A 13619-nucleotide genomic window follows, 5' to 3' on the forward strand; every position below is an offset into this window, starting at 1 on the left:
GACAGCGCAATCTGATGCTCTTGAAAATTGAAATCTATTAGTTTTATTTTCGGCAATAACATAGACCTAGTGGCGTTTATTCTCGTTCAAAACGTGTACGGTAACCGATTATGCTTATCTCTATGGCAAGACTGACCTTAACTCTTCGGTACGTTTTTATTGGCACCGCTGATTGCCATGCTTTATCGTCTGATTATTCACCAAATGATAGAATAGAATAATATCAATTGAATTGCATCCGATCAGAATGAGGTCGGAAACCCTTGCTCACGTTTGTAAATGAAAATGCCATTCACGTTAGAATAGGCAGGATTAAGAGATTGGTGATAAACACTGTAGGCCAGTTGAAGGTGACTATCTATTTGCGCTCTATTCAACAGCTATAGATACGCGGTATTGGTACAAATTGAAACGGGACAGGGTGTTTGTTTAGCATGTTCATGGAAACGATGACATCTGTCTGATTATAAACCGCGCAATGTTTGGATTCGTAATGCGGAATCAATGAAACGCGGTGTATTCATCGCTGGTATTGTATCAGCAACAGGTGTGGTAACAGGTAAATAATAACTTGTGAAGATTGTTTGCAAATATTTGATTCTCCATGTACACATTTGATATTTCTTGGAATGAAGATTTTGGATTCTCAATAATCAACAGTGATAAATTTCATATATTGCCGTTGTATTAATGAACCGAAAAAAACGGCAAATATAATGATTCGAATTCTGAAAACATTATTTCAACAAGTAAAAACCTTGTAAAAGTTTACTTAAACACTCATCGACTGAACAACAATGTTTGCCAGTCACTTTGCACATTAACCGCAAATCAGGAAAACGTTCAATCAATTAGTAACCGTACTCTTTCCCGATTCAACACACAAACCAGCAGATCAGACTACTGTAACTAATCACGGTGGGAAAACCACCAATCTCGTGGATTGCATCGCAGCTACCGTACAGGCTCCCCCAGCAGACTTCTCAATTACATGCAAGCCTGTCAGTCGGCACCTGCTATGCAATAACTGCCATGGAAATGCATCTCTCTGTCTTCATTAACCATTCCACTGTCTGTTGTTGTCATTAGTAAAGTTGCATCAACAAACGATCACACTTTCACTGTAACTGACGAGCCAGATTTGCCGACTTTCACTGCAACCGAATGGGCTTCACATTAGCTTCAGACCATTTTTCCCTCGTTCGCATCCGAAATTGGGAAAAATATTATTTCTTGTCTATTGTTGTCAATACCAGGTAAGTAGGGTGCCGTTTAAGTACAAATTAGACATAAACTCCAGCAAATCCTCAAGTGCTGAGTAAATTGACATTGTTTCAACCGAACGATCGCCGCATGCGGAACGCATGTGTCTGTTTACAGTGGTCTAGTCATGGTCGTTCAAAAGAGCTACTTATACCCAAATACCTGCCGAGGCAGTTAGCTTAGCGAATGTACGATCACCATATCATCCACCTTCGCGGCCAGGTCGTTGGGTTTCCTATACCTATGTGCTACCACCAAACCAGCAAACAACGCGGCGTTATCCATGGATTCACGTCGATGATGCCGATTTCACGGTGGCGACAATTTTCAACCAATTGGCGTTGAACTTGAAATCATTTATCGGGAACGTGTATCTCCCACATTGACTACTTACTGGGTACTTGTTTGCAAATTAGTTGATAGTAGGTAGAAGCTACAATTGCTGCCATTGGCATTCAAGTCAGTTCCAAGTGTAAATAACTTATCTAAACACGTTGGGCAGTATTGCTCAAACTATAGATTGCGACCCACTCAATACATCCTTGTGTTACGAATTTCATTAAATCTATCTCACAGGCTTACCTTCAAAGTTTCTTCGATTTTTTTGAGAATTTTGAACAGATGCTAAATTCTAGTCTAGCCTATTTTCAACGTTAAAACTAAGATTGGGTTGTTACCTATCTCCTAGAAAAAAGAATTCATAGCACAGTTACTAGAATTTTTCTCTTGATTGGCGTTGCATCTCACAACTGTGTTTATTTATATTTTATTACCTTCTGTCCGAAAGTAGAGAAAAACATTTATTTGTTCAACATGTACGACATTTTCAATCAATATTCTTTTTTAACAAGTCTCTGCAATTCATACGAAAACTTCGATTCCTTTTGCCTTGGTATATAACCTTGGTGTATAAAAAAGGCAAAAAATAGCATCTTGTGCCCTTCATTAAGCCACTTCATATGGTTCGCAAGTTATGAACCGCTTGACAACCTCTGTTCATGATTGTATCAACTGCATAGCTAGCTGCTGCTATTGGAGGTTGACACTCACGTTCCGATTGTTAGATTTTCACCTAAGATTTATCATTATTGAACGATTGATCTTTGAAACTTTTTGTACGCTGCGTAGTAGCAACCACATGAGACGTTCACGCCTGGTTTGCACGGAAAATTATTGACTACCGATACAGTGCAATCCAAGCGTCAAGGTTTTTGGTCAGCGACCTTCCCCGCGCGTTGTGGAAAAGAATTGTGAAAACAAACGAGCAAACAATTTGACTGTTTACGTACGTGCGCACATATTGACTTCTCGTTGTTGGATGAGTGATTCGATGGGTCCGCCGCTGATGCTTTGTCATAATTGCCTTACACCGCCGTTGTTGGTTGGTTGGTTCGGGCTAGTGAGGGTGAGCTTGCGGAAAATATTCACAGCACAGCTGTGAATACGGGTTTGCTGCGTTTGAGTTCTTCAACTACGATGGAGTATTTTGTCCGTGAAAATACAGCCGCCAACCAAGCTACGTACGTTCAATGCAAATCAATTCCAAGAAACGTGAGAGATACATCTTTTATTTATAGACAGTCGATAATTGTTGATATAATGATGCCGCAGCTGTATGATTGATACTACGCTTTTAATCTCGAGAAGAAAACCTCCACATTGTTCATTGAGAAAATTGTTCAACTTCGTGAAACAGACAATTCTTTACTAGTTTTTATAGAAGATCGTAGAAAACATGAACTTATTCTTTTCAACTGTGGAGCTGCTGACCAACTATGACAATAACAATACGATGACTGGGGGATCGCTATTTCCCCATAGACAAATGCACAACGCCACGTTGGGGTCCCATAATAGACATACTGGAAATAAAACGATCATATCTGCATCAGCCAAAAATGGATACGAAGCCTACATGATATGCGGAATAAACGCAGCGCTTGCGTCGTGTTTAACCATCACCACGGCATACAAAAACAAGGCAGGCTCAGTGCGTATGCAAACATTCAGTTTAAATGTAATGTGACGTCACTGCTATCTTCGTACAACCGGACCGAGATGACGATCTACGGTTTCATCATGCCTACACTGAGGATACTGGTCGTAAAACTATTATACGATTCTTTTTTGAAATTTCGCCGCAAGAAAATGTATTGATTTTCATACGATTCACTAATTAAATGCATTTCATACGACAATCTTATGAAAAAAATTAAGTTCGCTTATAAAAATGTAACCTGGTTTCGAACCATGTGGAATCCCGACAGGATTCCGAGTGGAATCCCGACAGGATTCCGAGTGGAATCCCGACAGGATTCCGAGTGGAATCCCGACAGGATTAAGAGTGGAATCCCGACAGGATTAAGAGTGGAATCCCGACAGGATTCCGAGTGGAATCCCGACAGGATTCCGAGTGGTATTCCTAAAGAATTCCGAGTGGAATCCCGAAAGGATTCCGAGAGGCATCCTGAAAGGATTCCAAGTGGAATCCCGACAGGATTCCTAGTGGAAACCCGATAGGATTCCGAGTGGAATTCCGACAGGATTCCTAGTGGAAGCCCGATAGGATTCCGAGTGGAATCCCGACAGGATTCCGAGTGGAATCCCGACAGGATTCCGAGTGAAATCCCGACAGTATTTTTAGACATGATTCCGATTGGAATCCCGACAGGATGTTGAGTAAAATTCTTATTCGAATATTATTCCCAGTGAAATCTCGCTTAACTTTTCAAAAGGACCTAAGTAACATTTTTTTCATGAATTAATTTGAATAGCGCAATCGAAAGCTTTCATGTTGTTCTGTTGATTGGGCTATTCAAATTAATTAATGAAAAAAATGTTACTTAGGTCCTTTTGAAAAGTTATGCGAGAAATCCCTACATGATTCCAGGTGGAATCCCAACATGATTGATTCCGAGTGGAATTCCGACAGTATTCTGAGTGGAATCCCAACAATCCAATACCGACAGGATTTCGAGTGGACTCCACAACAATTCTACTTGGAATCCTGAAAGGATTCTACTCAAAATCTTGACGAAATTCCAATAGAAATTTTGTCGGGAATCCTGAAGCATGAGCAATATGGGGAGTGAAATATCTATGGTGGAATCCCGAAACGAAATCCCGACATGATTCCGAGTGGAATCCCGACAGGACTCTGTGTAGAATCCCAGGTGGATTTCCGAAAGGATTCCTTGTTGAATCCAGGCAGTATGCCGAGTGGAATCTCAAACGGATTACATGAGGAATCCCAACAGGCTTCTGAGTGGAACCCCAACAGGACTCCGAGTGGAGTCCCGACAAGATTTCGAGTGGAATCATGACAGAATTCCGAGTGGAATACCGACAGGATTCCGAGTGGAATCTTGATAGTATCTCTAGTGGAATCCCGACAAGTTTTCGAGTGGAATCCAGACAGGATTCCGAGTGGAATCCCGACAGGATCCCGAGTGGAATCTTGATAGGATCTCTAGTGAAATTCCGATAGGATTCCAAGTAGAATTCCAACAGGATTTCAAGTGGAATTCCGTCAGGGTTATAACTGATATCCCGACAGGATTAGGAGAGGAATCCCGAAAGGATTCCTAGTGGAATCCAGACATGATTCCGAATGGAATCCCGAGTAAAATCCCAACATGCATCCGAGTGGAATCCCGGCAGGATTTCGAGGGGAATCCCGACAGTATCCCTAGTGGAATCTCTACAGTATTACGAGTGGAATCCCTACAGGATTCAGAATAGAATCCCAACAGGCTTCAAAGTGGAAGGATGCCGAGTGGAATCTCGACAGGATTCCGAGTGGAAATCCGACAGAATTTCGAGTGGATTCCCAAAAGGATTCCTAGGGAAATGTCGACATTCAGGGGCGACTCGTCCATACGTTCTACCTGTTCATGGAACAGGTAACCATTTTTAGGTCAGAAGTAAGAAATTAATGTCTTGGCAATTAATTATTAGGGCAAATAATTTACTCAGTAAATTTTTTAAACAAAGCTTCACGTAATATTTCCAATGATTTTAACATCTAAATATCTAAAGAAACAAACTATTTCGTAGGCAGATCAAGTTAACGCCACATGCTTGGCGTACAGTCAAATTGCAGCTGAATGTGTGTTTCTCCGAAAAACCACACCCCATCACATAGAAAGCTTTTGCCAATCGTACGATCTATAATGAAGAACCAACAGCAGCGCTGCCAGAAGTCAAATTTTAAGTTTTGCGCCATGACAAATGATTTGAAATAATTTCCTCCTTGGTACCTCCAATCTTATGAAAAAAATGAAGTTCGCTTAAAAAAATGTAACCTGGTTTCGAACCATGTGGAATCCCGACAGGATTCCGAGTGGAATCCCGACAGGATTCCGAGTGGAATCCCGACAGGATTCCGAGTGGAATCCCGACAGGATTTCGAGTGGAATCCCGACAGGATTCCGAGTGGAATCCCGACAGGATTCCGAGTGGTATTCCTAAAGAATTCCGAGTGGAATCCCGAAAGGATTCCGAGAGGCATCCTGAAAGGATTCCGAGTGGAATCCCGACAGGATTCCTAGTGGAAACCCGATAGGATTCCGAGTGGAATCCCGACAGGATTCCGAGTGGAATCCCGACAGGATTCTGAGTGGAATCCCGACAGGATTCGAGTAGAATCCCGACAGGATTCCGAGTGAAATCCCGACAGTATTTTTAGACATGATTCCGATTGGAATCCCGACAGGATGTTGAGTAAAATTCTTATTCGAATATTATTCCCAGTGAAATCTCGCTTAACTTTTCAAAAGGTCCTAAGTAACATTTTTTTCATGAATTAATTTGAATAGCGCAATCGAAAGCTTTCATGTTGTTCTGTTGATTGGGCTATTCAAATTAATTAATGAAAAAAATGTTACTTAGGTCCTTTTGGAAAGTTAAGCGAGAAATCCCTACATGATTCCAGGTGGAATCCCAACATGATTGATTCCGAGTGGAATTCCGACAGTATTCTGAGTGGAATCCCAACAATCCAATACCGACAGGATTTCGAGTGGACTCCACAACAATTCTACTTGGAATCCTGAAAGGATTCTACTCAAAATCTTAACGAAATTCCAATAGAAATTTTGTCGGGAATCCTGAAGCATGACCATCCCGCCAATGTGGGGAGTGAAATATCTATGGTGGAATCCCGAAACGAAATCCCGACATGATTCCGAGTGGAATCCCTACAGGACTCTGTGTAGAATCCCAGGAGGATTCAGAGTGGATTTCCGAAAGGATCCCGTGTTGAATCCAGGCAGTATGCCGAGTGGAATCTCAAACGGATTCCATGAGGAATCCCAACAGGCTTCTGAGTGGAATCCCGACAGGACTCCGAGTGGAGTCCCGACAAGATTTCGAGTGGAATCCCGACAGAATTCCGAGTGGAATACCGACAGGATTCCGAGTGGAATCTTGATAGTATCTCTAGTAGAATCTCGACAAGTTTCCTAGTGGAATCCAGACAGGATTCCGAGTGGAATCCCGACAGGATCCTGAGTGGAATCTTGATAAGATCTCTAGTGAATTTCCGATAGGATTCCAAGTAGAATTCCAACAGGATTTCAAGTGGAATCCCAACAGGATTATAAGTGATATCCCGACAGGATTAGGAGAGGAATCCCGAAAGGATTCCTAGTGGAATCCCGACATGATTCCGAATGGAATCCCGAGTAAAATCCCAACATGCATACGAGTGGAATCCCGGCAGGATTTCGAGGGGAATCCCGACAGTATCCCTAGACCCTAGTGGATTCTCTACAGAATAGAATCCCAACAGGCTTCAAAGTGGAAGGATGCCGAGTGGAATCTCGACAGGATTCCGAGTGGAAATCCGACAGAATTTCGAGTGGATTCCCAAAAGGATTCCTAGGGAAATGTCGACATTCAGGGCGACTCGTCCATACGTTCTACCTGTTCATGGAACAGGTAACCATTTTAGGTCAGAAGTAAGAAATTAATGTCTTGGCAATTAATTATTAGGGCAAATAATTTACTCAGTAAATTTTTTAAACAAAGCTTCACGTAATATTTCCAATGATTTTAACATCTAAATATCTAAAGAAACAAACTATTTCGTAGGCAGATCAAGTTAACGCCACATGCTTGGCGTACAGTCAAATTGCAGCTGAATGTGTGTTTCTCCGAAAAACCACACCCCATCACATAGAAAGCTTTTGCCAATCGTACGATCTATAATGAAGAACCAACAGCAGCGCTGCCAGAAGTCAAATTTTAAGTTTTGCGCCATGACAAATGATTTGAAATAATTTCCTCCTTGGTATGCTCACTCGTTCTCCGCGCGCAGAGAACCAGCGTGAGCGTTGCCAGCTTTCTCCATTTTCTCACATCATCCTCTTTCGAATGCGAAGCAAGCACGTTTAGTTGCAAGTTCTGCTATGCGCGCAAGAGTCAAACCCGTTCGACGCGCTGCGAGAACAATCAACGACGCGACGCACCTTCGGTTAGACTCGATCGTAGTGTCGGGCTGTGCTTTGCCGAAAGGCGCACCGCGCACGTTTTCGCGCCGATGATTGGAAACAGTTTGTTTTTCTTTTTTCTCGTGATGAATATGCAATGCATCAAGAACAATATTAAATTAATATTTGCGTTTTTAAAAGAGACATTAAATAATGCTTTTTTACGAATATGTACTCAAAAACAATCAACTTAGAGAAAAAGGTATAGTTTTCACTAAATTTGAAAAATTAAATGACTGGAACACATTTCAGCTTCTAAAGTAGAAACCTTCTTGATCCTGTGTCAATGACGAACGTTTCGTTTACATTCAATTCCTATTTTCTTATGACTTTTTCATATACTAAGGTGCTTAAGTGTACGGATTTCGATGCCCCACGGTAAATGTGACTCATTGGTCGTCACAATCTGGGGTCGGATCAAACAATAATAATTGTTTATTGTTGTATTGTTGTTGTATTATTGTTGTTGTAATTATATACTAATTATATACTACATATAATTATTATACTAATAATGGTTAATAACATTTCTTTCATAGCAACAAAATATGTGAGAGTTTAAATATTAGCGGCGATGGGACCCGTGTACCCTGAATGGTGGAATGAGCCGATATGAAAGATCTTTATTCTGAGCAATATCCAGTTATGTTACCAAGTTAGATTTTAGACGATTTGCAAGAGTCTAAAATTTCAAGTGCATCTAAATTTAAAACATTTTTGTAACAAAAGAGAAAAATAAGTCATTTATTGTTTTGTAAATCTTTTCTATTTAAATTGTTTTTTTTTTCTAATATTTGGTTAAGTTGAACAAGAAAATGTTGTAATATTTGATTAAATGTCCAACTTTCATTCGAAACCACTCAGCTTGATGAATATTTTTTTTATCAGCATGGTAGAACAGGTGTTGCAAAAGTCCACGAGACGCCCCTGTCGACATTCCACACGGAATTCTGTCGGGACTCCACTTGGAATTCTGACGGTATCCCACTCGGAATCATGGCGGGATTCTAATCTAAAGCCTGCCGGAATTCTGGAATCCTGACGGGATGCCACTCGAAATTCTGACAGTCAGTGGCCACATAAATTTAGTACAAGATGAATCGAAATTAGCACTTTATTTGTTTTCTTTTAAAATTCGTTGATTGTGTGTACGTGAGATGGAAAATAGGATAGTTTCTTTATATGAATGGTTTGAGCCCTTCTGATTCTGAATATATATTTGAACACGATATTGTATTGTGAATACATCCACGCAATTTATATGACTGCCAGCTAATGATATGCAGCGAAATAACTTCACCACATCATTTCGCATTGCTACACATAGAAAATCTGCACTTCTGGTGTCGGTAGCGGTCAAATCTTTTAAAATTAAATATATGAAGCTGACACTGACACAACTGACACGCATCATCACTGATGCGCAGCGGACACGACATCTAATGTGTTTAGTGATGTCCGCAGTACAGACAGATAATACTCAACCGCAATGATTCACCAACCATTAAGGTTTCTTTACTACACAGTAGTGGTAGGACTCCTGTTCAGTGAAGCCACAAGTAAGCTCCTAATTTATTGTTCGAAAAAAAACTGCCTGTCACTGTTTGATTAATCTTTATAAAATGGATGGCAAGCTTCGTTAATTTTCATAACTTTCAAATTATTTATTACAAAATAATGAAATAATGTGTATACGTTTTTAACAACGAACACCTGTAACCACGAAAAATCGTAAATACTTCTATAATGACAACGTTTCAATAGCACATTAGCAACCTTAGCATTTTAATGTGATCTTGATAGTGACACCTTATTTAAAAGAAATAAATGAAAACCCTTCACCAAATCGTCTCAGTGCATTGTTTGTCGAAACGCACGTTGATACGGGAGAAACGCAAACAAAATCGCTGCATTACGTTATCTAATGTTTGGTTTGGAGGCAACGGAATAGGAGAAGTGGATGAGTAAATATTAAGTGTCATCATCTTAAATCTATAGAGCCGCTCGGTCGGTCGGGTCGGGGTGGCGTGGCTAATGTGTGTGGCGGCAACAGCAAAGTCGACAGCTTCGAACGAAAAGTAACATTGTTAAAATAGATTCTTTGTATATGATATGTGAGGAGGGACCCCGCCGTTCAGTTTACAAAGTTGGGATTCAACACAACTTGATGCTTGTTACCGGTGCGTGGATGTCCATAAACACGTTGTGTATGTGAAAGCGTGTTCAGAATGAAAAATTTGTTCTACCTACCAGGGCTTGCGCCTGTTGAGAAACAAACGATCAACATCCGGAAGAGGGTATGTCTGCAGAGTTATGCACGGATGGATTAGGAAGCAAATGAAATAATAAACATATTAAATCATAAATTTGTAAATATGCGTCGCACATAGTAATGTTAGTCTGGGGAGGAAAGTCTATCACCGCCACGTAATATATGAAATTTAATACGGACATATTGCAGGGCTGGTGTAATCACATTCTGCCATGAATTTTATTTAGCCCAATTACCTTTAAAATGTTCAAACATATGGACAGGCCATGCTTCTTTCAAAATTCGTATCAAAATTGCTATCACGAATAAAGGTAGCGTGTATCCTTGATTCCAATCTAAGATATAAAAGGTAAAAGCATGGAGACTTATCCTGGCTACACCTGGTTTCCATAACATATTACACCCAGTTTTTTTACGCGGTTGGATTTCATTAATTTCTCGGTTAACCTGAACTTTCACAGCTTTGAAAATACCCCCTGAATTTTCTTTGATTTTTTGTGAATTTTTTCGTGGGGTTAACTCATTGTTTCATTGACGCTGAAGGTCTTAAACGACCAAAACCAAACCGTGTAAAAAAACCTGGGTGTATTCGAAAAACAAGACAATATTGTATAGAATACCATTTATGCACATCTCAGTGCCTCAAACAAGTCGAAGTTTAAAAAGTGTCAAGCGTGAAATAACTCGTGACAGCTTGTGTTTTTTCAATGAAACATATAAAGCTTGTAATTAAACTATTCTTTACCAACACTGAAGCGGCCTACCACAATTCAATTTAAATTGTTTCCATGAGTACTCATTTTCTTTTTAAATCTCTGGTGAAAGTTAAATATCCGCAAGATCTCTTCTCTAGAGTTTCACTACTGAAAGATTCTTACCTGACAGCAACCCGAACCGAGGATTCCTTATCGTCGTCTGACATCTTGCCACCTTTGATGGAGGTACGCTCTCTGTATCCGCCGTTCTACGCTATTTTTGACGACCGTCGTAGAAATATTTATTCATCCGACGTTATTTCCCGGATAGGAACAATAACCGAATAGTGAGCGCAAACGATAACAATTTGGATATCCTTTCACATGCAGCACACACTAATCTGAAACGGAGAAAAAGACGTAGCAAAACAAACATTAGCATAAGTTGGTTGTAGTTGAACTGTACTTGAATTAAACTTTTTTTTTTTCGTCCACCAGTGAAAGTAGCCGTTTCGTTGAGCTTCCAGCCATTCAACAAACGTGTGGCTACACACCGTACCATATTGGTATGGAATGATAGCATTTCGTTATTTTGAGCAAATGCCTTCCGACGACGAACGGCTCGACAGAGCTTAACTAAATAATAACCGTGTGGAAATGCAGACAACGGCAGGACAAGTGGCCATGCAACTTGTCTGTGGTTTGCCAACGCAAATGTTGAATATTAAAGCGGTTTGATATTTTTTGTCGTTCCCAGCCGAGATTTGTTGAACCGTGACAGCAGAGCAAGTGGCACTGGTTGAATGTGGGAAGGAACAAAAAAAACCGGAATGTAACATGGTTTTACAGATTTGTTGGTCGATGGATTTCAAGATCAATAAGCTTGAAAAAATAGTAAAGTAGAAAATAATTGCGTTGTGAGCGGAGCATGAGCAGGATGACCGTACAATTTGTAGTTGCAACACCGTGATAGACTAAAACTTGCGAAATTGCACCGGGAACCGAGTGAATGAAGCTTGGGTTTTAGCTATCATTCTCAATGTGCAAATTTCGGAAAATCATTGCATTTTACTAAGGTTAACCATATTATCTGTTCAAGTAATGTTACTGCTTGGTAGAAAATTTGAGTTTTTCGATCACAATCATGAAAGTGTAGTTCGTGGAAGCAAGCGAGAGATAGTTATAAATAACGCTATTTTCGTTTCAAATATTGACTTCGTAGACTTTTTACGTGGCAAATTCAACATTCTAATCTAGTGTGTTTTAACGGCAGGGACATAATGATTTTAGTAGAGTTGTCTTGATCAACTTCACCCCAAACCAGATTACTCAAAAAAAATTGTGATAATTCAATTTATTCTAGTAAATGCGAACGCATTTCAGGAAACTAAATATGTTGGTTATTGCAACGTATAGCAGAACATGTTTTGAAAATATTTGTTTCGATTTAAAATGTAAGCACACATTGTTATTGCATGTTTTGTCTTAAAAGTGATCATCTTCCCCCCAGATTACGGTACCGTGAGAATAATTATGCTCAATTTACATAATTATTAATTGAAAACAATTTGATGACTTCAAAAATGAAATTATAATAAAAATAATGCAGTATTTAACTGAAAAACATCATCACCACCATGCACCCATTTCTTATTTGCTTTTTTTTTCGTGTAGCCCGTTGGCAGTCTCTCTGCTCAAACTCTACTCCGGGTCCATCCCTGTTATTCCCCACGGAAATTAAATTTGCTTCTATGAGCCTCTGTTTTACATCAATAACAGACGTTCCTAAGCCACGTTGCTCAAATGGTCACTGTTTTAGGCCTGATCCAAATAGTTTTATTAAATAGTCCCCATTAATAACATCACTGATCACCGTTTTCACCATAATCACTACACTCATCACTCCAACTTAACACTGGGTCTATTCCCTGTTGATCAGGTGAATGAATTTGCTTCTATGAGCCTCTATTTTAGATCGATAATAGACGTTCCTAAGCTACGTTGCTCAAATGGTCACTGTTAAGGCCTGATCCAAAAAGTTTTCTATAAAATAATCCCTTCAAGTAGCATCACTTATTATTGTTTTTACCACCATCACTATCAAAGTTACTATTGTCACTGTTATCAAATATATCTTATTTACAGTCATGAACACACACACACACACAATGAATCGATCTTCAAAACAGCGCTTTTATATCATACTAGCTTTCTGTACCCGGCCTTGCTCGGAGTTGCCAGTTTGGTTTGCAGTTTTTTTTTTCACAATCGGAAAATAATGAAACCAATTGGTTAACAGGGTAATTGTGTTTACTTGTTGATAATTCATCATTTGATTAAAAGAAGGCTTTTGGAAATATTGACTGATTTTGAAGAAGAGAATTGAATAACCTTATTCCGGACAAACGTCTATTTCTAAAAAAGGGAAAAGACAAACGCATATTTTTAAAGAAAGGATCACACCCACCATTGCTTTATTCCGAAAAAATGCCTACTTTTAAAGGAGCAGTCACATCCACCATCCAGAAGGAAACACATTATTCATTGCTTTGCACTGGGCAAACTATGATTCCGATAAAGGGTAACAATTATCATTGCTTTATACCCAGCAAATGCATGCTTTCTATGAAAGATTTTTCTGATGCTGTTCAGTATTATACCAAATTCACTTCATGTTGAATGACGTTAGGCCAAATAGTGTTATGTTAATGGCCTGCTTCATTCAGGTATATGTCATTTTCAGGAAAATGTTATTGTCGAGGATTCGCTATGTTTGAGGAATTGTTTTCGGAGCACTGTACAATGTCAAAGAACCTCGGATGAACTAAATAAGAGGGATTTTTAATTAAGTCCTTTTCTAAACAATACCCAACCCCAACATCCTCCCGCATTTCAAAA

At 39.6% G+C, this 13619-nt stretch overlaps 1 protein-coding gene across 10 annotated transcripts in view; it reads right to left on the bottom strand.

The window, feature by feature from the left end:
- The window catches only part of LOC134212457 (kinesin-like protein KIF21A), a 143804-nt gene that overhangs the window by 93452 nt on the left and 36733 nt on the right, over window positions 1-13619 (bottom strand). For all 10 annotated transcript variants that reach the window (XR_009979281.1, XR_009979282.1, XR_009979278.1 and 7 more), the window contains exon 3: window positions 10905-11122. Coding sequence is in view for 5 of the 10 variants with exons in the window: in XM_062690347.1 (XP_062546331.1) it covers window positions 10905-10948 (44 nt within the window). In the remaining 5 variants the exon portion in view is untranslated. The remainder of the gene's footprint in view (window positions 1-10904; window positions 11123-13619) is intronic.

This window comes from Armigeres subalbatus, chromosome 2 (genome assembly GCF_024139115.2).
Source record: "Armigeres subalbatus isolate Guangzhou_Male chromosome 2, GZ_Asu_2, whole genome shotgun sequence".
Taxonomy (NCBI): domain Eukaryota; kingdom Metazoa; phylum Arthropoda; class Insecta; order Diptera; family Culicidae; genus Armigeres; species Armigeres subalbatus.